The sequence below is a fragment of the Ornithorhynchus anatinus genome, chromosome 19 (assembly GCF_004115215.2).
Source record: "Ornithorhynchus anatinus isolate Pmale09 chromosome 19, mOrnAna1.pri.v4, whole genome shotgun sequence".
NCBI lineage: Eukaryota > Metazoa > Chordata > Mammalia > Monotremata > Ornithorhynchidae > Ornithorhynchus > Ornithorhynchus anatinus.
In genome coordinates, this window is record NC_041746.1 from 2,598,928 (window position 1) to 2,625,463 (window position 26,536).

The 26,536-nt window shown below is 56.6% G+C and overlaps 1 protein-coding gene across 1 annotated transcript in view; it reads left to right on the top strand.

Annotated features, from left to right (window-relative positions):
• Window positions 1-26,536, top strand: part of FMN2 (formin 2) — a 129,810-nt gene that overhangs the window by 9,227 nt on the left and 94,047 nt on the right. Inside the window, exons 3-7 of the mRNA XM_039914856.1 lie at window positions 8,838-9,004; window positions 10,560-10,671; window positions 11,880-11,891; window positions 15,612-15,673; window positions 24,440-25,548. Coding sequence (XP_039770790.1) covers window positions 8,838-9,004; window positions 10,560-10,671; window positions 11,880-11,891; window positions 15,612-15,673; window positions 24,440-25,548 — 1,462 coding nt within the window. The remainder of the gene's footprint in view (window positions 1-8,837; window positions 9,005-10,559; window positions 10,672-11,879; window positions 11,892-15,611; window positions 15,674-24,439; window positions 25,549-26,536) is intronic.

Below are 26,536 nucleotides of genomic sequence, written 5' to 3' on the forward strand. Positions count from 1 at the left end.
AAATGAAAAGAAACTCAAAATTACTATCGATTAATGATATTGAGTGCTTACTGGGTGCAGAACACCGTCCTCAGCATTTGGGAGAGTACAACAGAGTCGGTGACAAGTTCCCAGCCCACGAGGAGCTTACAGTCTAGACTGCGTAAGTCCGTCGTTAGGATTTGAGTTCCTCCCGACTGCAGAACACTGTGTGCAGTATTTGGGGGAGTGAAATAGAGTTAGAAGACGGGATCTCCGCACGCGAGGAGCTCCCATCTCCCTTACCCTCGTGACAACAGCTGTTTGGGTCTCCTGAGGCGTTGGAGTCCATCCTGACGTCTTTGGGTCCATCCTGTTCTGTATTGTTCTGAGATGCTTGGGTCGTCCCGAGGCGGTTGGGGTCGTCCCGAGGCGGTTGGGGTCGTCCCGAGGCGGTTGGGGTCGTCCCGAGGCGTTTGGGTCGTCCCGAGGCGGTTGGGGTCGTCCCGAGGCGGTTGGGGTCGTCCCGAGGCGGTTGGGGTCGTCCTGAGCAGTTTGGATCATCCTGCGGTTACTCCTCCTTCTCACGTGTCTCACCCAGCAGGGCCGTATTAAGCTTTGATGCTAGAAGACTGATGACTCTAAGGAACGTCCTCATCCATCGTTCTGTCTTGCCTTTTACTTTTTAAATTTTTATTAATGGTATTGAAGTGCTTACTGTGTGTCAGGCACTGTACTACGTGCTGGGGTAGATCAAGGTAATCGGGGTGGACACCGCCCCTGTCCCTCATGGGGCTCGCAGTCTTCACCCCCATGTTATCGATAAGGTAACTGAGACCCGGAGAAGGAAAGTGACTCGTCCGGGGTCGCTCCGCAGGTAAGTGGTGGGGCAAGGATTAGAACCCAGATCATTCTGACTCTGAGGTCCGTGCTCTATCCACGAGGCCGTACTCCTTTCTCATTGGCTTTTGAGACTGGGCTGTAAGCGATGGTGATGGAACTCCTCAAGGAACCGGGTGGGATAAGTGGGCCGGATCCCGGGCTCCCAACGGGAGGGAAAGCGGGCCCTCGCTCCAGCTCTGTAGACCTTCCGTTGGGTCGTCCACACTCTGGCTGCCTCCCTAAGCACGCCCGGGCCCTTTCCGATGAACTTTTCTACTTATCCTTCACCGCGTCGTCCATCAGGGCACTGCCCAGGTGGTGGATATCTGGGATGGCGTCTGAACCCCGTCTGGCCTAGCGGATAAAGCCCGGGCCTGGGAGTCGGAAGGCCCTGGGTTCTAATCCCAGCTCCCCGACTTGTCTGCTGCGTGGCGAATCAGTTCACGTCTCTCAGCCTCAGTTCCCTCATCTGTAAAACGGGGATTAAGACTGTGAGCTCCATGTGGGACAGGGACTGTGTCCGACCCGATTAGCTTGTATCTACCCCGGTGTTACTACGGTGCTCGGTGCGTAGCAAGCGCTTAACGGCTACCTCTATGTGAAGTTTTGGTGGTGTCTTCATGGACCCATCAGAAGCTCTCCGATACAAAACTCCAGGACACGTCAGGATGGGGTGGGTGGGGGTTTTGGGCAAGCAGAAGAAGCCACCCTCCCCCAAGAGGGAGAACGATCTGTGAATTCTGTTACATTGTTGCGTCGCCCTCTCCCTAGCCCTTAGCACAGTGCTCTGCACACAGTAAGGGCTCGATTAAATATGATCGGCATTCTCTCGAGCACTTAGTCGGTGCTCTGCACATAGTAAGTGCTCAGTAAATACGATTGATTGATGGATAAAACGGGACTTGTTCAGTTGGTTCCCAGCTTCTGGAAGTTCATAAATCCTAGAATAGATAGGGAGCCAGGCAATCCGGAGTCCATTCGCGACAGCGTCGCCGGTCAGTCGCCCGAAGCGGTCGAACCCTCGGATCCGTTCTCTTCCCCAGACTCTCTTTCAGGGTTCCTGAGAGGCTTCGTCGGTGCAGTCGCTGAAAGTTGCCCGGGAATCCTCTGAAAATGCTAATTGGTCGAGTTAACTATGCTTTGGCCTATGTATTTTCATCACTCGTCTTTTCCTTTTGATCCCTTGAGAATGATACCGAAGGCCTTGTTTTTGTAGTGTTTGAAAATGGCCCTTGCGCTGGGCAGCTAGAGTGGAAACGTTCGGTTTCCTAACTCTTTGCCGACATTCAGGGTTTGCATTTTCCTGTTATTCAGGCCACGGCAGGCATTTCTCAGGACGCACTCTGTAATCTCAAACCACGCTTGGGGAAGGGTCTCGAGCGGAAATAGATCGGATGAAGAGGAAGAGTTTCAAGACCAAACAATCTCGTTCGAAGCCTTGAGTAGTTCAGCGATCAGGTATAGGATGGCATGGGGATATCGATCGGTGACGTTTAAGAATGATGCTAACTGGGGTATTTGCTAAGTGCTCACCGTGTGCCAGGCGCTGTACGAAGTGCTGGGGTGGATGCAAGGAAACCCGGGTGGACGCGGTCCCCGACCCGCGTGGGGTTCACGGTCTCAATCCCCCTTTTCCAGATGAGGGAACTGAAGCCCGGAGAATAACGTTGGTATTTGTTAAGCGCCTACTATGTGCCGAGCACCGTTCTAAGCGCTGGGGTAGACACAGGGGAATCGGGTCGTCCCCCGTGGGGCTCACGGTCTTCATCCCCGTTTTACAGTTGAGGTAACTGAGGCACAGAGAAGTGAAGTGACTTGCCCACAGTCACACAGCTGACAAGTGGCGTAGTGGGATTCGAACCCATGACCTCCGACTCCAAAACCTGTGCTCTTTCCACCGAGCCACGCTGCTTCTGCAGAGTGCAGAGAAGTGAAGTGACCTATCCAGGGTCACCCTAGAGCTACGTGGAGGAGCTGGGATTAGAATCCATGGCCCTCTGACTCCCAGGCCCGTGCTCTATCCACTACGCCGTGCTGCTTCTCGAGTCCTCGCTGGGTGCAGAGCACTCTAGTCAGTGCTCGGGAGAGTACGATCGACCAGATTTAGTGGACGCTCTCTCTGCCCACAGCAAGCTTACAGTCTAGAGGGAGATCTTAGACAGGCAACATTTTTCGTCTCCAAAGGACGGTGAGACAAACATCCGTGATCTGTGAATTAGGAGGGGGTTGCAAGAGAATTTTTTCCTGATTGGAGCTCAGTGTTTATTGGTTAAGCGCTTACTGTTTGCCAGGAACTGTACTGAGCACTGCAGTAGATACAAGCTCATCGGGTTGGACACGGTCCATGTCCCACATGGGGCTCACGGTTTTTATCCCCATTGTACAGATGAGGTAACCGAGGCCCGGAGAAGCGAGGTAACCAGCCCCGGATCTCACGGCAGATAAGCGGCAGAGTCGGGATTAGAACCCAGGTCCCTCCGACTCCCAGTCCCGTGCTCTGTCCGCTCGGGCCGCGTGTTGTATGAGGCACTTATTTTGAGAGCTGTGGAGCGGGCATTCTCAGAGCGATGACCACTGGGGAAAGGCGCTGTGTGGTCACACGGGATGGGCCAATGGGGGAACAGCGAAGCCGCGTGGCCTAGTGGGTAGAGCCCGGGCCTGGGAGCCGGAAGGACCCGGGTTCTAATCTCCAGCGGTACTTGGGGTTGACGCTTGATGCGGCGGGATCCCAGGGAGGCTCACCCCGGCGGGGAACGTCACCGAGCTGGCCCTCAGACGGGGAGAGGGATCGTTGCACGGCACAGGACGGGAAAGTTAAACAGCGCTGACCTACTTCTGCTCGGGGACTCGCTCCTTTCTTCCTTCCCATTCGAGAATCAGAAGCACATCTCGCCGACACCCCGCCGTTTCTAGCCTCAGCTGCCAGGGAGCCCAGAGGGCCCCGGTCTCGGTGGGGGGGGGGGGGAGGCGGCGTTAAGCGCCCCGTGTGCTTAATGCAGTTCTCCCTCACCTGGCAGACGCTCAGTAAGTAGCCCCGATGGGTTTGGGCTGGCCTGGCAGCCCGTCTCATTCCCCTGATCCCCGTGGCGTGTCTTAGACGAATCTACTCTAGACCGTAAGCTCGTTACGGGCAGGGAGCGTGTCTGCTAATTCTGCTGTACCGTCCTCTCCCAAGCGCTTAGTACAGTGCTCTGCACATGCGGAGCGCTGTATCCGACAGACGGTCCCGCTCCCCACCTTCAAAGCCTGATTAAAATCACGTCTCCTCCAAGAGGCCCCTCATCTCCTCTTCTCCCAATCCCTTCCCCGTCGCCAGGCGCTTGGATTTGCATCCTTAATTCCCCCCTCCCTCAGCCCACAGCGCTTACGTCTCGAAGCATAATTTACTTATGCAAACGTCTCTCCCGCTTTAGACTGTGAACTCGTTGTTGGCGGGGCGTAGGTCTACCTACTCTGTTGGAGCGTGCTTTCCCAAGCGCTTAGTACAGCGTTCTGCACACAGTAATCTCTCAAAAAATGCGATCGAGAGAATCGGGAGCTTCTGTGCGTGGGAGAGGTTGGAATCGACAAGTATCAATGATCGATTCCGACCTCTTCCCCGCGCATTTTAAGTTTTCGATTACTTGAGGCATTTTGGAGGGGGAGGGGGGAGAGAGAATCTCGATCTTCCCAGCGCCCACAGACTCACCGATCCAGAAGAAGCAATTTCAGAAAGCAGCCCTTTTGGATGTTTTCGAAGTCCCGTGCTGGGACAGCATCGGTATCGATCTCATTTGTTAAAACTCATTTCTGAAGTTGGATGGCGGCAACCAGACGCTTTATCGTTTTTTCCTTTTTTAAATTTGTGGTATTCATTAAGCTCGTACAGTGCCAGGCACCGTACTAAGCGCTGGGGTAGATAGGAGATAATCGGGTTGATGGCGCATGTCATTTCATTTCATTCAATAGTATTTATTGAGCGCTTACTATGTGCAGAGCAGTGTACTAAGCCCTATGTCCCACACAGGGCTCACGGCCTCAATCCCCACTTTACAGATGAGGGAACTGAGGCACAAAGAAGTGAAAGCGACGTGCCCGAGGTCACACAGCAGACAAGCGGCAGAGCCGGGATTAGAACCCTGGTCCTCTGAGTCTCAGGCCCGGGCACTAACTACTGGACGATGCTGCTTCTCATTTGTTTCTTTTTTGAACCCTAATGAAGTCGACTCCGTAGCGATCCATGTGCCTACAGAGGGTTCGGTTCGGTGCTGTACGCTCTTTTATGACAGTGAAGTTGGGAATTAATCTGCTTACTGTCTTGCTCTTTTCCAAAGAATCAGGAGCTTCAACGGCTGGTGGGAGTCGGAGGGCATTGTGACAGAGGATGGATTTTTTTTTTTTTCCCTTGCCCCGGTGTGGATGTTGCCCCTCTCAACGGACCTTTCATTTGAAAGAAATCGCTTCATTTGAAATTCATGAATTCAATCAGAGCACTGTATTAAGCTCTTATGAAAGTCACTATCGGGCACTTAAAAGCAGCAGGGCTGAGTGGATAGAGCACGGGCCTGGCAGTCAGGAGGACCTGGGTTCTAATCCTGGCTCCGCCCCACGTCTGCTGAGTGACCTTGGGCAAGTCACTTCAGTTCTCTGGGCCTCAGTGACCCCATCTGTAAGATGGCGATGATAGCGTGAGTCCCGTGTGGGACAGGGACTGTGTTCGATCTGATTAACTTGAAAGATAATAATGATAATGATGGTATCTAAGCACTTAATATGTGCCAGGCACCGTTCTAAGCGCTGGGGTAGATGTGAAGTAATCAGGTTGTCCCACGTGGGGCTCGCGGTCTTAATCCCCATTTTTATAGATGGGGTCACGGAGGCCCAGAGAAGTTCAATGGCTTGCCCGAAGTCACCCAGCTGACAAGTGGCGGAGGCGGGATTAGAACCCACGACCCGTGACTCCCAAGACCGGGCTCCTTCCACTGAGCCCCGCCGCTTCTCGCGTGCATCTAATCCCAGCATTTAGAACGGCATCGGCGTTTGTAACTTGTATCTATCCCGGCACTTAGAACAGTGCTCGGCACAGAGTAGCCACTTAACGAGTACCATCGTCACCACCGTCATCACATAGACAGGGCCCCGTGGTTGATCTGTGGGCCGAAGGTCAGTGACCAGAGACTCAAGAAAGAGAGGAGGTTTAATATGATAATTATAATGATGAGAATAATTAATTGTGGTATTTAAGGGCTTATGTACTAAGTGCTGGGGTAGATCCTTAATAAGCAGGTTGGACAGAGTCTAAACAGGAGCGAGAACAGACGTTGAATCCCCATTTTACCTCCGGGGAAAACCGAGGCCCGGAGAAGTCGAGCGACTCGCCCGAGGCCACAGAGCGGACGAGTGGCGGGGCTGGGATTAGAACCCAATCCTTGGCCTTCCGTGCGCGGGCCTGGGATCGGGATTGGAACCCAGGTCTCCTCACTCTGTCACCGAACTGGGATGTGACCCCGGGCAAGTGATCCAACTTCCCTGGGCCTCTGTTTCCACGTCTGTGAAATGGGGATACAGGACCCGCTTCTGCCTCCCTCTTCGACTGTGAGTCCCTTAGGGGATCAGACCCAGTCGGGATCCGATCATCTCCAGTCTACCCCGGCGCTTGGCATAAACGTGACGATAACGATGGCGAGGCAGGGCCGGAGCAGAGGGGTTCATCCTCCGGGAGGTTGATGGAGGGCGGCTGGCCTTGTTTGGCAGCCACCTGGAGTCGTTGAGGTTGCCTAGAGCCCGGGGCCCCATGAGAAACTGCCACAGTTCCTCTGAGGGAGGGAGAAAAACTGCCTTCTCTGGGGGGCGGCTACTGTAGCCATCAATGTACTGAGAAGCTGAGCCAACTAGATGGAACAGAATCCTCTCCTTCGAGGATTTTGTTCTCGAACTACAGGATTGGTAAACCTGAAGCTTTTGAGGAAGGAGCTCTCTCTTTCCCCTCTCTTTCCCCTCTCTCCCATTTTTACCCTCTTTCTTTCTCCCCCTCTCTTTTCTCCCCCTCTCTTTTTCTCCCCTCTCTTTTTCTCCCCTCTCTTTTTCTCCCCTCTCTTTTTCTCCCCTCTCTTTTTCTCCCCTCTCTTTTCTCCCCTTCTCTTTTTCTCCCCTCTCTTTTTCTCCCCTCTCTTTTTCTCCCCTCTCTTTTTCTCCCCTCTCTTTTCTCCCCCCTCTTTTTCTCCCCCCTCTTTTTCCCCCCCTTTCCCCCCCCTTTTTCCCCCTCTCTTTTTTCCCTCCCCTCTTCCCCCCCCCCTTCTCCCCCATCTCTTTCTCCCCCATCTCTTTCTCCCCCATCTCTTTCTCCCCCATCTCTTTCTCCCCCTCTCTTTCTCCCCCTCTCTTTCTCCTCATCTCTCTCTCATCTCTCTTGTCTCACTTTTCCTCCCTCTCCCTCTCTCATTCACTCACTCTTTCACTGTGTGTGTGTGTGTGTGTGTGTGTGTATGTGTGTGATATCCTCTATGGACCTGCTATGTCGTTCTTGTAGGCAGAAATACCCAGCCAAAAAGATATTCATCCTCTAATAATGGAACCGAGTTCTGTTATTTGGAATCAGTCGGTGGTATCTGAGTGCTTTTTTAATGGTATTTAAGTGCTTACTAAGTGCCGGGCACTGTACTAAGTGATGGGGTAGATATAAGGTAATCAGGCTGACACAGCCCGTGTCCCACGACGGGCTCACCCTCTTAATTCCCATTTTACAGAGAAGGGAACCGAGACACAGAGGAAGTGCAGTGACTGGCCCAAGGCCACACAGCTGATAGATTAGAACTGAGGTGCTCTGACTTCCAGGCCCGAGTTCTTTCCAGTAGGCCGTGCTGCTTCTCTTTTGTGACGAACACTGTACTAAGCTATTGGGGGAGTATAATACAGTTGGCAGATTTGATTCCAGCTCTCATTCATTCGGTAGTACTTATTGAGCACACATTGTGTGCAGAGCACTGTACTAAGCGCTTGGAATGTACAATTCGGCAACAGATAGAGACGGTCCCTGCCCAACGACGGGCTCCCAGTCTCAAGGGGCTTTCAGTCTAATGGAAATTATACTGAAGCATTGATTTATTTCTTAAAAACAAAAAAAGGAAACTGCTTATGTCCTGGGTGAGTCCTTATCAGTTCCGCTTCTGTTAGCTCTGTACATTTGATGTGGTCCTTCACAAGTTCCTTTGTTCCTCTTAAATCTGGCCGAAGTCATCCCAGAGGTGTTTTTCTTCCCCCAAGAGGATTAATTAATCTGTTTGGATTTGAGACTCCGGTAGGTAAGATGAAACTTGGCTTTTCTGTGAAGGGTAGCAGAAATGAGAACCAATGAAATGGCCGGCAGTGGATCTCCGAACCCTTTCCGCTTGCCGGCTCGGTGACCTTCTGAACGATAGTCAAAATCAGAAACTAAAGACGTCGATTTGGCCGGGTAGAAGAGTAAGACGCGACAAGCCTCGGGAAATGCTCTCCCTCCGGACTGTAAGCCCGCTGCCGGCAGGGAACGTTTCTACCGACTCCGTCGAATCGTCCTCTCCCTGGCGTTCAGTCCATTGCTTCGCACACAGTAAGGGCTCAATAAACGCGGCCGGTGGATCGGTCGTATTTATTGAGCGCTTGCTGTGTGCAGGGCACTGGGCTAAGCTCTTGGGAGAATACAAAGAGATACATTCCCTGCCCCCAGGGAGCTTATAATAACAATGATGATGATGATGGTATGTTAAGCGCTTACTTTGTGCAAAGCACTGCTCTGGCTTATGCTCTAGAGGGGAGACCGGGCATTGGTAGAAATAAATGATTTACAGATGAGGACATACACGACGTGGGCCGGGCGGGGGGGGGGGATCAAACAGTGATAGTGAGTGCTTACTGTGTGCAGAGCACTGTACTGAGCGCTTGCAGGGAGTCCACCGGAAAAGAGCCATTCCCCGCGCACCAAGAGCCCGGGGGCCGATCGGTCGGTCGTATTTATTGAGCGCTTGGTCCCGGCTCTGTAGGGCGCACCCTCTTGGAGAAGCTGTTCAGCCAGCAGGAGAATGCTCCCCCGGAAGAGGCGGAGAAGTTCTGCTCCCGGATCCTCGCCCTGGGCCTGCTCCTGCCGTTCAGCGACTGCTTCCGGGAACCCTGTCCTCAGAGCGCCCACGCCCCAGCCGCCACCTTCGACGTGAGTCCGCCCTCTCAGCCCCCGTCCCCCCGCGGTCGCCAGGCGCAGAACGCTGAGCTGAGAGCTTGGGACAGCCCAGTCCTTCCCCCCCCGGCAACGTGGCGGCGGTTGTTGGGGGGGGCGTGGTGGTCCCCTCTTTGGCGCCTTCCCCAAGCGCTTAGGACAGCTCAGGGTGCCAAGCGGGCGTCCGGGACGTGCGACGACTCTTCTTCGAAGATGGACGGTTTTCGATTCACGCTCACTGGCGCTAGAAAGACTCGAAGCTGCGTGGTCTAGTGGGAAGAGCCCGGGCCTGGGAGTCTGAAGATCTGGGTTCTAGCCCCGGCTCCATCCCGTAACGATGATGATTTTCATGCTTGTGGTATTAAGCGTTGATTATGCATCAGGCACTGTCCTTGGCACTGAGGTAGATGTGAAAATTTCAGGTCGGACACAGTCCCTGTCCCACATGGGATTTAAAGTCTTAATCCCCACTTTACAGATGAGGGAACTGAAGGCCACTGAAGGAAAGTGACTTGCCCGAGGTCACACAGCAGACAAGCGGCAGAGCCGGGATTAGAAGCCAGGTCCTTCTGACTCCCAGGCCCGGGCTCTGTCCACTAGGCCTTGGGCAAGTCATTTAACTTCTCCGGGCCTCAATTCCCTCATCTGCAAAATGGGGACTCAATACCCATTTTTCCCTCCTACGTAGAATCGGAGCCCCTTCTGATACTCGATTATCTTCTACGTACCCCAGTGCTTAATACAGCGCTTGGCACATAGTGAATGCTTAACAAGTACCATTTTTATTATTATTATCGTCAGCATTTCTGTTGGCTCTAACCTAATTACCTTCCCCAGTGCTTAACCCAACGCTCGGCACCCGGTAAGCTCTTAAATACCTCAGTGGTCGTAATCGTTCCCGATACTCATTAGAATGCCTACTCTTATTACTGTCGTTAATAACGATGCATCCGAGCTGAAGGCAGAGGGTTGGGAACCAGCTTTAGCAAGCAGGGGGATGCCAGAGAGTCAGTCAGTCAATGGTATTTAGTGAACGCTTACTGTATTTACTGAGGCGACGAGCACGTTTACTTCCCTTTCCCCGTATCTCTACAGTGTCTCTTTGGCGACCTGTAATTCAGTTATTCCTCTTAGCGTCCCTCCCCCTCTAAATCGGAAGCTCCTCCATGGCAGGGAATGTGTCAGTTTATCGTTGTGATGTGCTCTCCGAAGTGCTTAGTACAGTACTCCGCCCGCAGTAAGCGTCCAGGAAATGTGACTGAACGAATGAGGGGAGTGAGGGGAAACCGAAAGCCCCTTGTGTGGAGATTTCCGGGAGCTGTGTTTTCTCTTTCCCGTCCCGCCACGATTTCGTTCCTTCGGTCGGATTTATTGAGCACCGTACTAAGCGCTTGGAGAGTACAGTTCGGCAACAGAGAGAGACGATCCCTACCCAACAAGGGGTTCGCAGTCTAGAAGGGGGGGGACAGACAACAAAACAAGTAGGCATCGATAGCATCAAAATGATGATTTCCCCTCCGCCCATCCACCGTCTCGCCCTCTGCCGCTCTAGCAAGACCAGCTTTACACCTGGGCGGCAGTGAGACAGCCCCCGCACTCGCTGGATTTCCTGCAAGAACAGCCGCCCTCCGACGCCGCTCGACAGCCCCGACCTCCTGAAGCAGGTAGGACCGTTGGGGGGTCCGTACTGACCTCCAGCTCACTCTGGAAAAGCTCAGCTTCGCAGCAGGGGCCGGGGCGGGCCGGGATGCGGGAGAGGGCTGTGGCGGTCGGAGCTCATTCCTATCCTTGTCATAACGATAACCGCGGTATTCGTTAAGCGCTTACTACGTGCCAGGCGCTGTACTAAGCGCTGGGGTGGACACAAGGAGATCGGTGCCACGCGGGGTTCGCGGTTTTCATCCCCATTTTACAGATGAGGGAACTGAGGCCCAGGGAAGTGAAGTGACTTCCCCGAGGTCACGCAGCAGACGAGCGGCCGAGCCGGGATTAGAATCCGTGACCTTCTGATTCCCAAGCCGGTGCTGTAGCCCCTGGGCCCTGCTGCTTGGATCCACCCCGGTGCTTAGAAAAGTGCCTGGCACATAGTAAGCACTTAACAAATACCATTATTATTATTATTCATGTCTTCATCAGCTGTGGGTATTGAGCCTTGCAGACTGTAATCTCGTTGTGGCCAGGGAACCCGTCTGTGCATCGTTAATAATATAATATTGGTATTTGTTAAGCGCTTACTACGTGCCGAGCACTGTTCTAAGCGCTGGGGTAGACACAGGGGAATCGGGTCGTCCCACGTGGGGCTCGCAGTCTTGATCCCCATTTTCCAGATGAGGTAACCGAGGCACAGAGAAGCGAAGCGACTCGCCCACCGTCACACGGCTGACAGGTGGCAGGGCCGGGAGTCGAACCCATGACCTCTGACTCCGAAGCCCGGGCTCTTTCCACCGAGCCACGCTGCTACAAGGCGGACATGGACTTGTCCAACCTGATTATCTCGAATCTACCCTAACGCTTAATACAGCGCGTGGCACCCAGTAAAGCTTAACAAATGTCGACGTTATTAGCCGCCAATCTTGAGTCTACCCCAGTGCGCAGCACAGAATGAGGGCTCGGTGTCTTTATCGCTGCGGTTTCCCTCGGCTCAAAATACCGGATTCTCTTTGAATGGACTCCCTTGGGGTGCTCGGTAGTGATGGTTTGCGGATTTGGAGTTGTAGTTCCTTCGAATAGGCTACCGAGAAGATAGAATGTAAAGCGTGCTTTTTCATTTTCCCGAGTGCTTGAAAGCAAGAGTTGTGCACGTAAAGGCCGGAGTAAGCAAATTTTCATCTGTCGACTTTCTTTTTTTCCTTTTGATATGCCTTCCTGTAAGTGGATGCTGAAGGTGAGTGTGATATTTCACGTCACTAGTCGATGAGCCTGTTGCGCTGCCTCCCCCTGAATTTCAGGGGCAAAGTAGCATTTGCCCGGTCCTTAGAACGGGTCTAGACGGGGAGCTCGTTGGGGGCAGGGAACGGCTCTGCCAACTCGGCCGTGTCGTCCCCTCCCAAGCGCGTAGTGTCCCGCACGTAGAAAGGACTCGGTAAGTATCGTTGATGATGATAAACGAGTAGTCATTTTTCCAGTCAGAATGTTGGTATTCGTTAAGCGCTTACTGTGTGCAGAGCACCGTTCTAAGCACTGGGGTAGACACAGGGGAATCGAGTTGTCCCACGTGGGGCTCACGGTCTTCATCCCCATTTTACAGATGAGGTAACCGAGGCACAGACAAGTGAAGCGACTCGCCCACCGTCACACGGCTGCCAAGTGGCCGAGCCGGGATTCGAACCCCTGACCTCCGACTCCAAAGCCCGTGCTCTTTCCCCTGAGCCACGCTGCTTCTCCAGCCTTCTCGTGGTGTCAGCACAGTTCTGGATTTCCCTTTTGGGTGAAATCGCTGCGGTTAACGGAGACATACCAGAATTCTGGACTTCCAGAATTGTTCCTCTGCAGGCCCACCCCACCCCCAGATCCCACAGTTAGTTGTTGTTGTCGCTGCTGCTGTTTTGTTAGTACCGCGTTTAAGTGCTTACTATATCTTGAGCCCCGGTCTAACAGCGAGGGGTAGAGACCGGTTTCAGAGGAGGGATGCACACACACGGGGCTCACCCTCTAACTTCTCTGTGCCTCAGTTACCTCATCTTTAAAATGGGGACTAAGATTGTGAGCCCCACGTGGGACCACCTGGTAACCCTGTATCTCCCCCAGCGCTTAGAACAGTGCTCTGCACCTAGTGAGCGCTTAACAAATGCCAACGTTATTATTATCATTAAGTATGAGGGAGAACAGGTATTGAATCCCCGTTTTACCCGTGAGAAAACTGAGGCTCAGAGGAGTGAAGTGACTTGGCCAAGGTGACCTTCTGACTCCCAGGCCTGGGCTCCATCCACCATACCACGTTTAAGTGACTCGTCCAAGGTCTCACAGGTGGCAGAGCTGGGATTAGAACCCAGTTCCTCTGAGACCCAAGCCTGGGCTCTTTCTGCCGGGCTCCCAACCCGCTTGCACCGCGTCTTCCAGATGAGGCGGCCCAGAGGGGGTTGTTGGGTCTGCTTTGGGGTGTCAGTCTTGGAGACGGGGCTGGAAGTTGGACCTCGTGACCCCCCTGGTCCTAGGCTTCTGCAGAGGAGCCGATGGGGACCCCCCCGATCCTCAAGTGAACGTCGGCCGCAGCTTCAGGTCAAGGGTCCAGGGGGACGGAGAGGGAGATCTGCAGCTGGAAACAGACGATTTCCGGTCGCCGTGACTTGTGAAGAAGGGAGGTCTGTGGCCCGAGCGGAAAGAGCCTGGCCCTGGGAGTCAGAGGACCTGGGTTCCAATCCAGGCTCCACTACTCATCTGCTGTTCGGTCTTGTCCAAGCCGGTTCACTTCTCTGGGCCTCGGTTCCCTCATCCGTACAGTGGGGATTGGGTCTGTGAGCCCCACATGAGATAGGGACTGTTTCCAATCCAATTAATTTACGTCTACCCCAGCGCTTAGTACAGTGCCTGGCGTATAGTCAGAGCTTAAAAAATACACTTTTCTTTTTTTAAAAAAAAAAGATTGCTGAGCTTCCATTCTGTGATTTCCTAGAAAGAAAGCCCTTGGGAATTCCAGAATCCCAGCTCTCCTTTCCCAGCCTCCCCTCTAATCCAAGAAAAGAGCTTTTACCAGTCTGAACTGTGCAGTTCAGCTAGGGCAAAGCACAAGGCCCGTGCGTCAGGAGGCTTGGGTTCTGAAACTGACTCCGCCCCTTGCCTGCTGTGTGACCTCGGGCAGATCACTTAGCCTCCCTGGGCCCCGGGGTCCTCATCTGCAGAGCGCACCGCACCCGGCGGGCGCTCAATAAGTGCGATCGATTGACAGGCGCGTCGGAGGGGATCTGAAGCTTATCCCGAGGGGGCTGTGAACCCACTAGGTGTCGCTTACCGCTCTAGGGAAAGGTCTTCCCCGCCTCTGGGTGGGATTAAGGGAGAAAATAAATGAAATTAATTTCATTTACCCCCCCCCCCGCCCATTCCTGCCTCCTCCTTAACAGGTTCAGCCGTCAGTCTTCCAGGCAAGTGTCAGGCGCGCCCCCTTCTGGCCTCCTCGAGAAACATTACCTCCTATCTGGAATAATAATAATAATAATAATAAAAATAATAATTGTGGTATCTGTTAAGCCCTTACTACGTGTCAGGCACCGTACTAAGCGCTGAAGGGGAGAAGCAGCGTGGCTCAGTGGAAAGAGCACGGGCTTTGGAGTCAGGGCTCATGAGTTCGAATCCCAGCTCTGCCGCTTGTCGGCTGGGTGACCGTGGGCGAGTCACTTCACTTCTCTGGGCCTCAGTTCCCTCATCTGTAAAATGGGGATGAAGACCGTGAGCCCCACGTGGGACGACCTGATTCGCCTATGTCTACCCCAGCGCTTAGAACAGCGCTCGGCACATAGTGAGCGCTTAACAAATACCAACATTATCAATAGCGGCAAATCGGACTGGACACAGTCCATGTCCCACACGGGGCTCCCCGTCTCCCTCCCCATTTTTTTTTTTTTTACAGATGAGGCCCGGAGAAGGGAAGTGACTTCCCCAAGGTCACACAGCAGACAAGTGGCGGAGGCGGGATTGGAACCCATGAGCTGCTGACTCCCAGGCCTGGGCTCTATCCGCTACGCAGTGCTGCTTCTCTATGGGGGGGGACAGTGGTCGTTTTGTAGGGTCCAGGGGTCAGAGCATCTCAGGGTAACTACGGACACGCTCTCCCCACCAGCAGCTCTTCCCGGGAGTGGAACAAACCCGGAGTCAGTCAGGAAATCGTATTTATTGAGTGCTCGCCGTGTGCAGAGCACTGTGCTAAGCGCTTTGTAGCGGACAATATAACAATAAATGGACGCGTTCCCTACCCGCGACGAGCTTACAGTCTGGAGGGACTGTATCTACTCCGGTGCTTAGGACGGTGCGTAACACACAGCAAGTGCTTAATAAATGCCATTTAAAACAAAAAGTACATAACTCCGGATGAAATCGCTTTTTACCGGGGCGAAACAGTCTACAGATGCCCCAATTCTCCATATACTGAGCTAAGTTTGGGGCAACCAGAGAACTATCTCTGTGAGATTTCTGAAGACCCAATCAATAACCTTTGTTCGTTTAGCGTATTGTTTCCCCAGAGTATTCCCTCTTGCCATCAGAGCCTTGATTTTTTATTTTCATTTCAAATGTCATGGAGGTCAAGCCCACCATCGAACGGCTAGACACCGGGGGGCCGTTGAGATCGGGGTCCCTCGCTCGGGGAGGGAGACATTGACCCGTCCCCTCCTCCCGGTGGAAGGCAGACCTGGGTGATAGAGAGGGGGAATATCATCCCGGCTCTGCCACTTGTCTGCCGTGTGACTTGGGGCGAGCCACTTCACTTCTCTGTGCCTCAGTTACCTCATCTGTCAAATGGGGATGAAGACTGGGACCACCTGATTACCTCGTATCTACCCCGGCGCTTAGAATAGTGCTTGGCACATAGTAGGCGCTTAACCTATACCATCATCGTCGTCATTGTTATCCTTCTCTCAGGGCTTCTAACTCGGCCATTTCCTTTCCCTTCCAGAGTGTCAAGGCGCGGATCCGGAGACGCGGCGGCTAAGCCCTGAATCCGTCTGCCCGACGGAGGTGAGTGGAAGCTCTCCGTCGGATTGGGGTGGGGCGAGTTCTTCTTTTCCACCGGCTCAGCGGGCAGGAAGGAGGACAGGAAGATTCTGGAGGCGCGGGGAAACACGGAATGAAAGTTTCTGTGGAAAAACGATCCGGGCAGCAGAGTGAACTATGGACTGGAGTGAGGAGAGGCGGGAGGCTGCCGGGCTTGTTTCTTGATGAATGCTTACTGCGTGCAGAGCACCGTACTGAGCTCTTTGGGAGAGGACAAAAGAATGGCAGATACATTCCCTGCCCGCAGTGAGCTTACGGTTCGGATGGACGTTAATATAAATAAACTCCGGATACGTAGACGTAAGTGCCGTGGGGCTGGCAAGGGGGAGGTGAATGAAGGGAGCGAGGCGGGGAGATGCAAAAGGGAGAGGGAGGAAAGGAGGGCTCAGTCAGGGAAGGCCTCTTGGAGGAGATGGGCTTTCGATAAGGCTTTAAAATGGGGAAGAATCATTGTCTGTCGGATTTGGGAGGGAGGGCGTTCCGGGCCGGAGGCGGGACGTGGGCGAGATAGAAGAGAGGGAAGCACGGGGAGAGGCTTAGGTTTAGAGGAGCAAAGTGTGCGGGCCGGGATGGAGTGGGAGAGCGGCGAGGGGGCGAGGGGATGGACGGCTTTAAAGCCAAGGGCGAGGAGTTGCTCTCTGATGTGGGGATGGATGGGCGACCGCTGGAGGGTCTCCTCCCCTCGTCCCCCTCCGGCTTCTCGGCCGCGGTCACGGAAGGGTCCGGCCTGCCCCCGTTTCCTCAAGTTTCATTCGTTCGGTTGTACTTATTAGCCACTTGGCGTGGGTAGAGCACTGTACTGAGTGCTCGGGAAAGTACAGTACAACCAGAAAGTGATATTCCGGGCCCACGACGAGTTCCGTTTCCAATCTACCTCACGTCCTCGTACGGACGACGAGGTGGGGAGAGCAGGCGTCCGTTCCCCCCGTTTTACAGATTTTTCTTTCTTTATGGTATTTGCTAAGCCGTGTTCCAGGCCCTGTCCTAAGCGCTGGGGTAGATAGAAGCTAATCAGGTCGGACCATGTGGGGCTCACAGTAGAAATCCCCATTTTAGAGAATGAGGAAACTGAGGCCCAGAGAAGTGAAGCGACTTGCCCAAGGTCACACTCAGTAGACAGATGGTGGAGCCGGGATTCGAACCTCACTTCTCTGAGCCTCAGTTCCCTCGTCTGTAAAATGGGGATTAAGACTGTGAGCCCCAGGTGGGACAGGGACTGTGTCCAATCTGATGATTTTATAGCTACCCCAGCACTTAGTACGGTGCCTGGTACATAGTAAGTACTTAAAAAATACCAAAAACAAATAAAAATCTTCCAGCTCCGTGGCCTAGCGGAAAGAGAGTGGGCGTGAGAGTCAGAGGACCTGGGTTCTAAGCCCGACTCTGCTGTGTGATCTTGAGCAAGTCGCTTAACCTCCCCGAAGCCTCAGTTCCCTCATTTGTAAAATGGGGATTCGATACCTGTTCAACTCTCCGACTTAGACTTTTTTTATGGTATTTATTAACTGCTTATTATGTGCCAGGCACCGTTCTAAGCGCTGGGGTAGATACAGGTTAATCAGGTTGGATGCAGTCTATGACAGTCTCAATCCCCATTTGACAGATGAGATAACCGAGGCCCAGAGAAGCGAAGTGAGTTGCCGGAGGTCTCGGGCGGACAGGCGGCGGAGCCGGGAGAAGCAGCGTGGCTTAGGGGCAAGAGCCCGGGCTTGGGAGTCAGAGGTTGTGGGTTCTAATCCCCCTTGTCTGCTGTGTGACCTTGGGCAAATGACTTAACTTCTCTGTGCCTCAGTGACCTCATCTGTAAAATGGGGAACGCCAGTGGGGCAACCCGGCGATCTTGTATCTACCCCAGTGCTTAGAAGGGGGCTCGGCTCATAGGAAGCGCGTGGCTCAGTGGCAAGGGCCCGGGCCTGGGAGTCAGAGGTCATGGGTTTGAATGCCGACTCTGCCCCTCGTCAGCTGTGTGACTGTGGGCGAGTCACTTCGCTGCTCCGTGCCTCAGTTCCCTCATCTCGCGTGGCTCAGTGGAAAGAGCATGGGCTTTGGAGTCAGGGGTCACGAGTTCGAATGCCAGCTCTGCCACTTGTCGGCTGTGTGACTGTGGGCGAGTCACTTCACTTCTCTGGGCCTCAGTTACCTCATCCGTAAAAGGGGGACTAAGACTGTGAGCCCCACGTGGGACAACCCGATTCCCCTGTGCCTACCCCAGCGCTTAGAACAGTGCCCTGCGCACAGTAAGCGCTTAACAAATACCAACATTATTATTGTTATTAAAATGGGGACGAGGACCGGGAGCCTCACGTGGGACCACCTCATTCCCCTGGGTCTCCCCCGGCGCTTGGAACGGTGCTCCGCCCGTAGTAAGCGCTTAACGGATACCAACGTTATCATCGCCACGTATCTGCCGCAGCGCTTAGGAGAGCGTTTGGCGCACGATGAACTTTGACCCTCCTGCCCCGTCCCGGCTCTTGCTGTTCTCTTGATAGCCAGTAGATGGCAGCTGTGCACCTCGCTCCTTGTCCCTAAGTGACCGCGGATCGTATTTGCAATGATAATAATGTTAATAATAATGTTGGTATTTGTTAAGCGCTTACTATGTGCAGAGCACTGTTCTAAGCGCTGGGGTAGACACAGGGGAATCAGGTTGTCCCACGTGGGGCTCACAGTCTTAATCCCCATTTTACAGATGAGGGAACTGAGGCACAGAGAAGTGAAGTGACTCGCCCACAGTCACACAGCCGACAAGTGGCAGAGCTGGGATTCGAACTCATGAGCCCTGACTCCAAAGCCCGTGCTCTTTCCACTGCGCCACGCTGCTTCTCATGGCAATGATGCCATTTAAGCGCTTACTAGGTGCCAGACTCTGTTCTAAACGCTGGGGTAAGTGCACGATAATAGAGTTGGGCCGAGTCCCCGTCCCACACGGGGCTCACCGTCTTAATCCCCATTGGACAGATGAGGGAAGTGACCTCAAGCGCTCAGTACAGTGTCGCGCCCGCCGGAAAGGGCGCGATATAGCACCCGACTGGCTTGCCCCAGGTCACAGCAGAGAAGCGGAGGGGGTCGGGATTAGAACCCGGGTCCTTCTGACGCCCGGGGCCCCGGCTCCGTCCGCTAGCCCGTTTTGCTTCTCGGCCTCGGAGGCCTCGTTCAAATAGTTCCTCCTCCAGGAAGCCTTCCCTCATTAGTGTTTCCCGATGACCCATCTTCCTTCTGGGTCGTCTGTGTTCTTTGAGCTCTGCCCTCCGTAAGCATTTCAAGAGTCATCTCACCTCCACAGCACTTCTGTACATTTCCGTTGTCTCCGTTCCTCGTTAGTAGTAATGATACTGACGCTGGTATCGATTAGGCGCTCCCTAAGCAATAATAATAATAATAACGTTGGTATTTGTTAAGCGCTTACTATGTGCCGAGCACTGTTCTAAGCGCTGGGGTGGACATAGGGGAATCGGGTCGTCCCACGTGGGGCTCACAGACTTAATCCCCATTTTACAGATGAGGGAACTGAGGCGCAGAGAAGCGAAGTGACTTGCCCACAGTCACACAGCCCGTTCTAAGCGCCGGGGGAGATACAGGGTCATCAGGTTGTCCCGCGTGGGGCTCACGGTCTTCATCCCCAGTTGACAGATGAGGTGACTGAGGCACAGAGAAGGGAAGTGGCTTGCCCGAGGTCACACAGCTGACAGGTGGCGGAGCCGGGATCAGAACCCATGACCTCCGACTCCCGAGCCCGGGCTCTCTCCACCATCTGCGACTCCCCCATTAGACCGTAAACTCTTCGAGAGCAGAGATCTTATCTACCAGCTCTGCTGCATTGTACTCTCCCAGTGCTTCGTACAGTGCTCATCACGCACCAAAATACCACTCTTGGGTTGATGGGGGAGAGGTCAGAATTTGTGGTCTGAATCTATTTGGTATTCGTTAAGCTCGTGCTATAACAAGAATAATAATGTTGGCATTTGTTAAGCGCCTACTGTGTGCCGAGCGCTGTCCTAAGCGCTGGGGGAGACACGGGGGCATCGGGTCGTCCCGCGGGGGGCCCACGGTCTTCATCCCCATTCTGCAGATGAGGTAACCGAGGCACCGAGAAGCTAAGTGACTCGCCCAAAGTCCCTCAGCTGACGTGGCCGAGCGGGGATTCGAACCCATGACCTCTGACTCCAAAGCCCGGGCTCTTGCCACTGAGCCGCGCTGCTGTGGGCCGAGCGCTGTTGGAAGCGCTGGGTAGGTACAAGATAATCGGGTGGGGCGCAGTTCCTGTCCCACGGGGAATCCGTTCTCCCGGTTCGGTCGATCGGCGATATTTATCGAGCGCTGACTGTGCGCGGAGCACTGTACCAAAACCTGGCAGAGTGCAATAAAAGCGGGGTTAGTAGACAGGTGTCCTGCCCGCCGAGAGCTTACGATCTAGAGTGGGAACTTGCTCTTCATCCGAATGTGGTTTCCCAGAGGAGCAGCGTGGCTCAGTGGCAAGAGCCCGGGTTTAGGAGTCGGAGGTGGTGTGTTCTAATCCCGCCTCCGTCACTTGCCAGCTGGGCGACGGCAGGCGAGTCCCTTCGCTTCTCAGGGCCTCAGTCGCCTCATCTGTCAAATGAAGCAGCGTGGCTCAGTAGAAAGAGCCCGGGCTTGGGAGTCAGGGGTCATGGGTTCGAATCCCGGCTCTGCCACTTGTCAGCCGTGGGACAGCGGGCAAGTGGCTTCACTGCTCTGCGACTCAGTTCCCTCATCTGTAAAATGGGGATCGAGACCGTGAGCCCCACGTGGGACAACCCGATTACCCTGTATCTCCCCGGCGCTTAGAACGGTGCTCGGCACATGGTGAGCGCTTAACAGATAGCGACATCATTATTATTACGGTTATTAGAGCAAGCGCTTAACAGATACCAACATTATCATCATCAAAATGGGGATGAAGCCCGAGAGCCCCACGTGGGACAACCCGATTCCCTCGTATCCCCCCTCCCCCCGTGCTTAGAACAGTGCCTGGCACCCGGTAAGCGCTCACCGAAGGCCGTCGTCGTCATTTATCATGATTACCATCTCGCAGCAGGTAGCGATTCTCGGAATCCAGTGTGCGCGGAAGCATTTCCACAGACAGACAACAATCCCCGTGCGTACGTGTGTGTTCTGCGGCGGGGGGGGGGGTTGGGGGGGGAGGAAAGATTTGAAAGAAGGAAGGAAGGACCGTGTCTCCCGGGGCAGTGAGGCTCGGTAGATGCTCCTCGACCGTTTGGGGAGAAAGGAGCTTGAAGCTATGCCCATGTTAGGAGCTTTCCAAGGGGTCAGAGCTTTCTTGGAGTTTAGACCCAGGGCCGGGCCGCTCAGCCGAGTGGGCGGCTGGGCTCGTGCGGAACAAAAACCGATGCCGAGAAATCCAGCTCTTCCAAACTGTGTACGGAAGGATGGTTCCAGCCTGATCTTCCCACTTTACTTGTGATCCCCGCGTCTGTCTCTGTATGTCTGGGCGCGTCTCTCTTTCTCTCTCTGTCTCTCTCCCCCTCCCTCCCCCCACCTCACTGCCGCTCGGGTCACGGGGTTTGTCCCATGGAGCGCGGCTCAGTGGAAGGGGTCAGAGGTCGTGAGTTCGACTCCCACCTCGTCACTTCGCTTCTCTGGGCCTCAGTTCCCTCATCTGGAAAATGGGGACTAAGACCGTGAGCCGTCCCGATTCCCCCGTGTCTCCCCCAGCGCTTAGAACGGCGCTCGGCGCATAGTAAGCGCTTGACAGACACCGACGTTGTCATTCCTTCTCCCTCCCCCCGTCCACGAGGAAAGGAGACGGAAGCGGGCTACGGCGACCTATCAGCTCCTCGGAGGCAGAGGACGGGTCTAACGGGCAACCGCTCGGTAGTGATAACTGTGGCGTTTAAGCGCTTGCTACGTGCCGCGCGCCGTGCCAAGCGCGGGGGTCGATGCAACCGGATCGGGTTTGACACGGTCCCTGCCCTGCGTGGGGCTCCCGGACCCATTCCCCGTTTTCCCTCAGAGGTAACCGAGGCACGGAGAAGTTGTGACTTGCCCAAGGCCGCACGGCAGACGGAGCCGGGATCGGAACCCATGATCTTCTAACTCCGTGGCCTGTCCGCTTCGCTCTGTGCGGGATATGCAGCGCGGCCTCGCGGAAAGAGCGGGGGCCCGGGAGTTAGAGGACCTGGGTTCTAATCCCGGCTCTGCCGCTCAGCCGCTGTGTGGCTCTGGGCGAGTCACTTCCCTTCTCTGAGCCTGTTACCGCTTCTCTAAACTGGGGATTGAGACTGTGAGCCCCGGGGCTGCTGTGCGACCTGGGGCGGGTCACTTTCTGAGTCCGTTACCTCTTCTTTAAAATGGGGATTAAGACCGCGGACCCCCTGAAGGACGTGGGCCGTGTCTAACCCGATGACCTTCTATCTACCCCGGCACTTAGTACGACGTCTACCGAGCTGGAGCTTATTGGCCTCTTGGAGGAGGTGCGATTTTTTTTTAATAAAGCTTCGGAGGCGAGGAGAGCGGTCGTCTGTCGGATCCGGAGAGGGAGGGCGTTCCGGGCCAGAGACGAGACGTGGGCGCCGAGTCGGCGGCGAGATAGATGAGATGGAGGTTCGGTGAGTAGGTTGGCGTTAGAGGAGCGAAGCGTGTAGGCCGGGTTGGAGTCGGAAGTCGAGGAGGTAAAGCAGAAGTCAGGGAGGTAAGAGTAGGAAGGGAGCAAGGTAACTGAGTGATTCAAAGCCGACGATGACGAGTTTGTTGCGGAGGAAGAGGAGGAGGATGATGGTGGTGTTAAGCGCTTACTATGTGCCAGGCACTGGTGCGGGTAACCCCTGGAGTCGCTCGAGGAGCCGGGGGGAGACCGGACTGAAATTTTCTGTAGAGAAATGATCCGGGCAACGGAGCGAAGTACGGACTAGGAGTGGGGAGAGACAGGAGGCAGGGAACGTCAGCAAGGAGGCTGATGAAGTGATCAGGGAGGGCCGGCGTAAGGGTTGGATTAACGTGGCAACAGTTCGGACGGAGAGGAAAGGGCAGGTTTTAGCGACGTGAAGGTGGGACCGCCGGGATCCGGTGGCAGATCGGACACGTGTTTGGAAGGAGAGAGATGAGTCGAGGGCAATTCGGCAATTACTGCTGAACGGTGCTTTCCGAGCGCTCAGCGCAGAGCTCTGCGCACGGTAAGCGCTCCCGAAATACGACTGAATGACCGGATGAGGATAATGCCAAGGTTCTGGGGTTGGGAGACGGGGAGGGTGGGTGGGGCCGTCCACAGTGATGGGAAAATCGGGGGGAGGACAGGGTTCGGGTGGGGAGATGAGGGGTTTTGTTTGGGAATGACTTGCCCGAGGCCACACGGCAGGCAGGCGGCAAAGCGGGATCATCCCTTTTCTGGGAATGAGATGGTGACTGAAGCCGACTGGCCCAGTGGAAAAAAGCAGGAGTGGGAAGCGGGAGATCCGAATTCTAATCCCGGCTCTGTCACTCTGTCATCCTGGGGGAAGTCCCGCATCCTCTCTGGGCCTCAGTTTTTTTCAGCTGTAAAGTGGGGATGGAATTCATCTCCCTCCCCTGTAGACTGAAGGCCCCAGGTGAGACAAGCACCCGCGTGATCTGACGGTATCGAATCCACCCCGGTGCTGAGCACAGCGTTCGCCGCCCAGTAAGCGATGACGAAACGCCCCTACCGTCGTCGGTATTAGCGTCGTTATCAGTCTGACCGTCTTCAGAGGAAGCAGTCTGGGTGGCACCTTAAATCGAGCGTTAAAATCTACCCGCGTCCTACCACCGACCCACCCAGAATGCCACCTCTCACTTGTCCGATCGGACCGAGGACGCGGGAAGCTCGGCCTGTCCGTCGGACGCGGCGCGGACCGGCCCGAGTCAACGGCCACGTCCACCCCCGTCAACGGCCCCGGGTTTTAAGACGATACTTTCCCCGGGCAAAACACACCCACGGAGGGAGCGTATTAAGCACGCGACTCCCTGCCTGCCCTCCCTTCGGAACCGACGTCCTCATCTGTCCGCTCCTGCCCGTCTCCGTATCTGTCGTTCCCCGCCGACCCGTAGACTCTGGGCGGAGTTCCCAAACCGGATGGTGTTTTCTCGGCCATCGGTCCGAACCCCAAGGAGCGCCGGCTCGGGAAGGTACGGGCTCTCGGGTCCGCGGGAGCCGGCCGCGGCGGAGGAAGGGGACCCGGGACCCCCCCCGGGAGACGGAGACGTCAGGCCGTCCTCAGACGGAGGGGTTTTCGGGCCCGGGAGCGATGGGGGGGGGGGATCCGGGGTCGGGGGGGGCTCGCCGTCCCCTCCGCCCCCCGGCCCGAGGAGGGGGCCGTCGCGAAATGTCCCGTCGAGAGTGACGTCCGGGCCTAGGACAGCGGGAGCCGCTGGAGGAAGCGGGGGTTCCGTTCTGGCCGCCCGCCGCGCCCCTCGTCCGCTCGGTCGTGTTTATCGGGCGCTCGCCGCGGGCAGAGCGCCGCACTGAGCGCCCGGGTACCTCGGTGCCCTCGTCCCCACCCGGGGCACGGCGAGGAAGGAGGCGGGCGCGAGGGACCACCGGGACACCCCGACGTCGCCCCTCGCCCTCTGCCTTCGCGCTCGTCCGGGCGGCCTTCTCGAGGGCTCACCGTGCGTGGGTGACCTTACCGAGCCCGTGAGGGTCCAGCGGAAGGCTGTGACCCACGCGTTCCCCGCCCCCGGCGAGCCTCCGCGCCGGAGATATCGACCCGACCCGTGCCCTTCCGTCCTCTCCCGTGGCAGGGATCCCCGGAGCCGAAGGCCGAGGAGACGGAGAGCACCCGGGTGATCCAGAAGCTGGAGAGGACCATCGAGCACTTGAAGACGAAGCTAGCCCAACTGGAGCGGCGGCAGCCGCGGCGGCAGACGGCCGCCGCCCCCTGCCCCTCGGCGGCCGGAGACCCCCCGGAAGGGGACGGGGACCTCCCGGGGGGAGACTCGGACCGGCCGGACGCCCCCGGGGCCGAGGGGCCCGCTCCGGCCCGGAGGGTCTTCCGCGCGCGGTCGGCGCAGACCTCCCCGGCCGGAGAGGAGCCCCCCGGCCCGCCCCCGCCGGCCCCCCAGACCACCTTTTGCTCGGAGATCTCCCTGATCGTGTCCCCCAGGTTGATCTCGGTGCAGCTGAACGCCAGCCGGCCCCCGCCGCCCCCCGGGGCCCCGGGGCCCGCTCCCTCGCCTCCCGCGGCCGCCCCGGGCCTCGTCCCTCCCCCGCCGGGCACCGCCTCGCCGCCCCCGCCGCCGCCGCCTCCTCCTCCTCCTCCGCCTCTGCCGGGCGCCACGATGCCACCGCCGCCGCCCCCTCCGCCCCCTCTGCCGGGTACGGCGATACCGCCGCCGCCGCCCGCTCCGCCGGGCGTCGTGATCCCGCCGCCGCCCCCTCTGCCGGGTGCCACGCCGCCGCCTCCGCCGCCCCCTCCGCCCCCTCTGCCGGGTGCCACGATGCCACCTCCTCCGCCCCCTCTGCCGGGCGCCGCGATGCCGCCGCCGCCGCCCCCTCCGCCCCCTCTGCCGGGTACGGCGATGCCGCCTCCGCCGCCCCCTCCGCCCCCTCTGCCGGGCGCCACGGCGCCGCCTCCTCCCGCGCCGCCGTTGCCCGGTATGGCGATACCCCCATCCCCTCATTTGCCCCCTCCCCCTCCGCCTCCGCTGCCCGGAGCCGGCCCCCCGGCCCGGGGCCCGGGGCCGCCCCCCTGTCCGCCGCTCCAGCCGGGCGGCTTCCTCCCGCCGCCGCCGCCCCCCGGCCTGTCGGCCGCGGGGCCGAGCCAGGAGCGGGGGAGTCGGAAGCGAGCCATCGAGCCCTGTCGACCCATGAAGCCGCTCTACTGGACGAGGATTCAGCTCCACGGCAAAAGGTAAAGGCCGGAAACCCCGAAGACCCACCGCGGAGGGGAAGGGTGGCCCCGGGGGTCGGAGGTCGTGGCTCCTGATCCCGGCCCCGCCGCCTCCTTCGGTCGTATCGATTGAGCCCCGTACTGAGCGCTTGGGAGAGTAGGCCGCGACAACGGACGGTGACCATCCCCGCCCACGACCGGCTTAAAGTCCAGAGCCCGGTTTAGAGGAAAGAGCCCGGGCTTGGGAGTCGGAGGTCGTGGGTTCTAATGCCGGCCCCGCCGCTTGGCGGCTGGGTGACTTTGGGCGAGTCACTTGACTCCTCTGGGCCTCAGGGACCCGACCTGGGAAATGGGGATTAAGACTGTGAGCTCCACGTGGGACGACGCGATCACCTCGTGTTTACCCCGGCGCTTAGAACAGCGGCTGGCACGTAGGCCTAACGAACGCCATCGTTTTTTATGTCGTCGTCTACGGTGTGACCCGGGGCAGGTCGCTTCATTTCTCGGGGTCTGTGCTCCTCCGTCTGGAAAATTGAGGTCGGGAGCCCCGCGTGGGACCGTGCCCGACACGATTTGCTCGAATCCACCCCGAGGCTCCGTGCGGTGCCTGGCACGGAGTAACCAAATAGTGAATACCACAGTCGTCCTCATTATCGTTGTTACCGTCGAGTCGTCCCCCGAACCGTGGGGGAGAGCGACGTGCCTCTGGTGCCTCGGTTTCTCATTTGGTCGGTCTCTGGTGCCGCCGAACTTCTCGCCGGACCTCCCTCTCCCCTGTCTCGCCACCGACCCCCTGGCCCGCGTCCTGCCTCGGGCCTGGCACGCTCACCCTCCTCAGATCCCGCAGACGAAGACTCTCCCCCCACCCCAATTCGGAGCCTTATTGACGGCCCATCTCCGCCCAGAGACCTTCCCTGACGAAGCCCCGCTGTTTCCCCGTCTCCCCCCCCCGTTCTGCGTCGCTCTGACTTGCTCCCTTTGCTCTTCCCTCTTCCTTACATCCGTATTT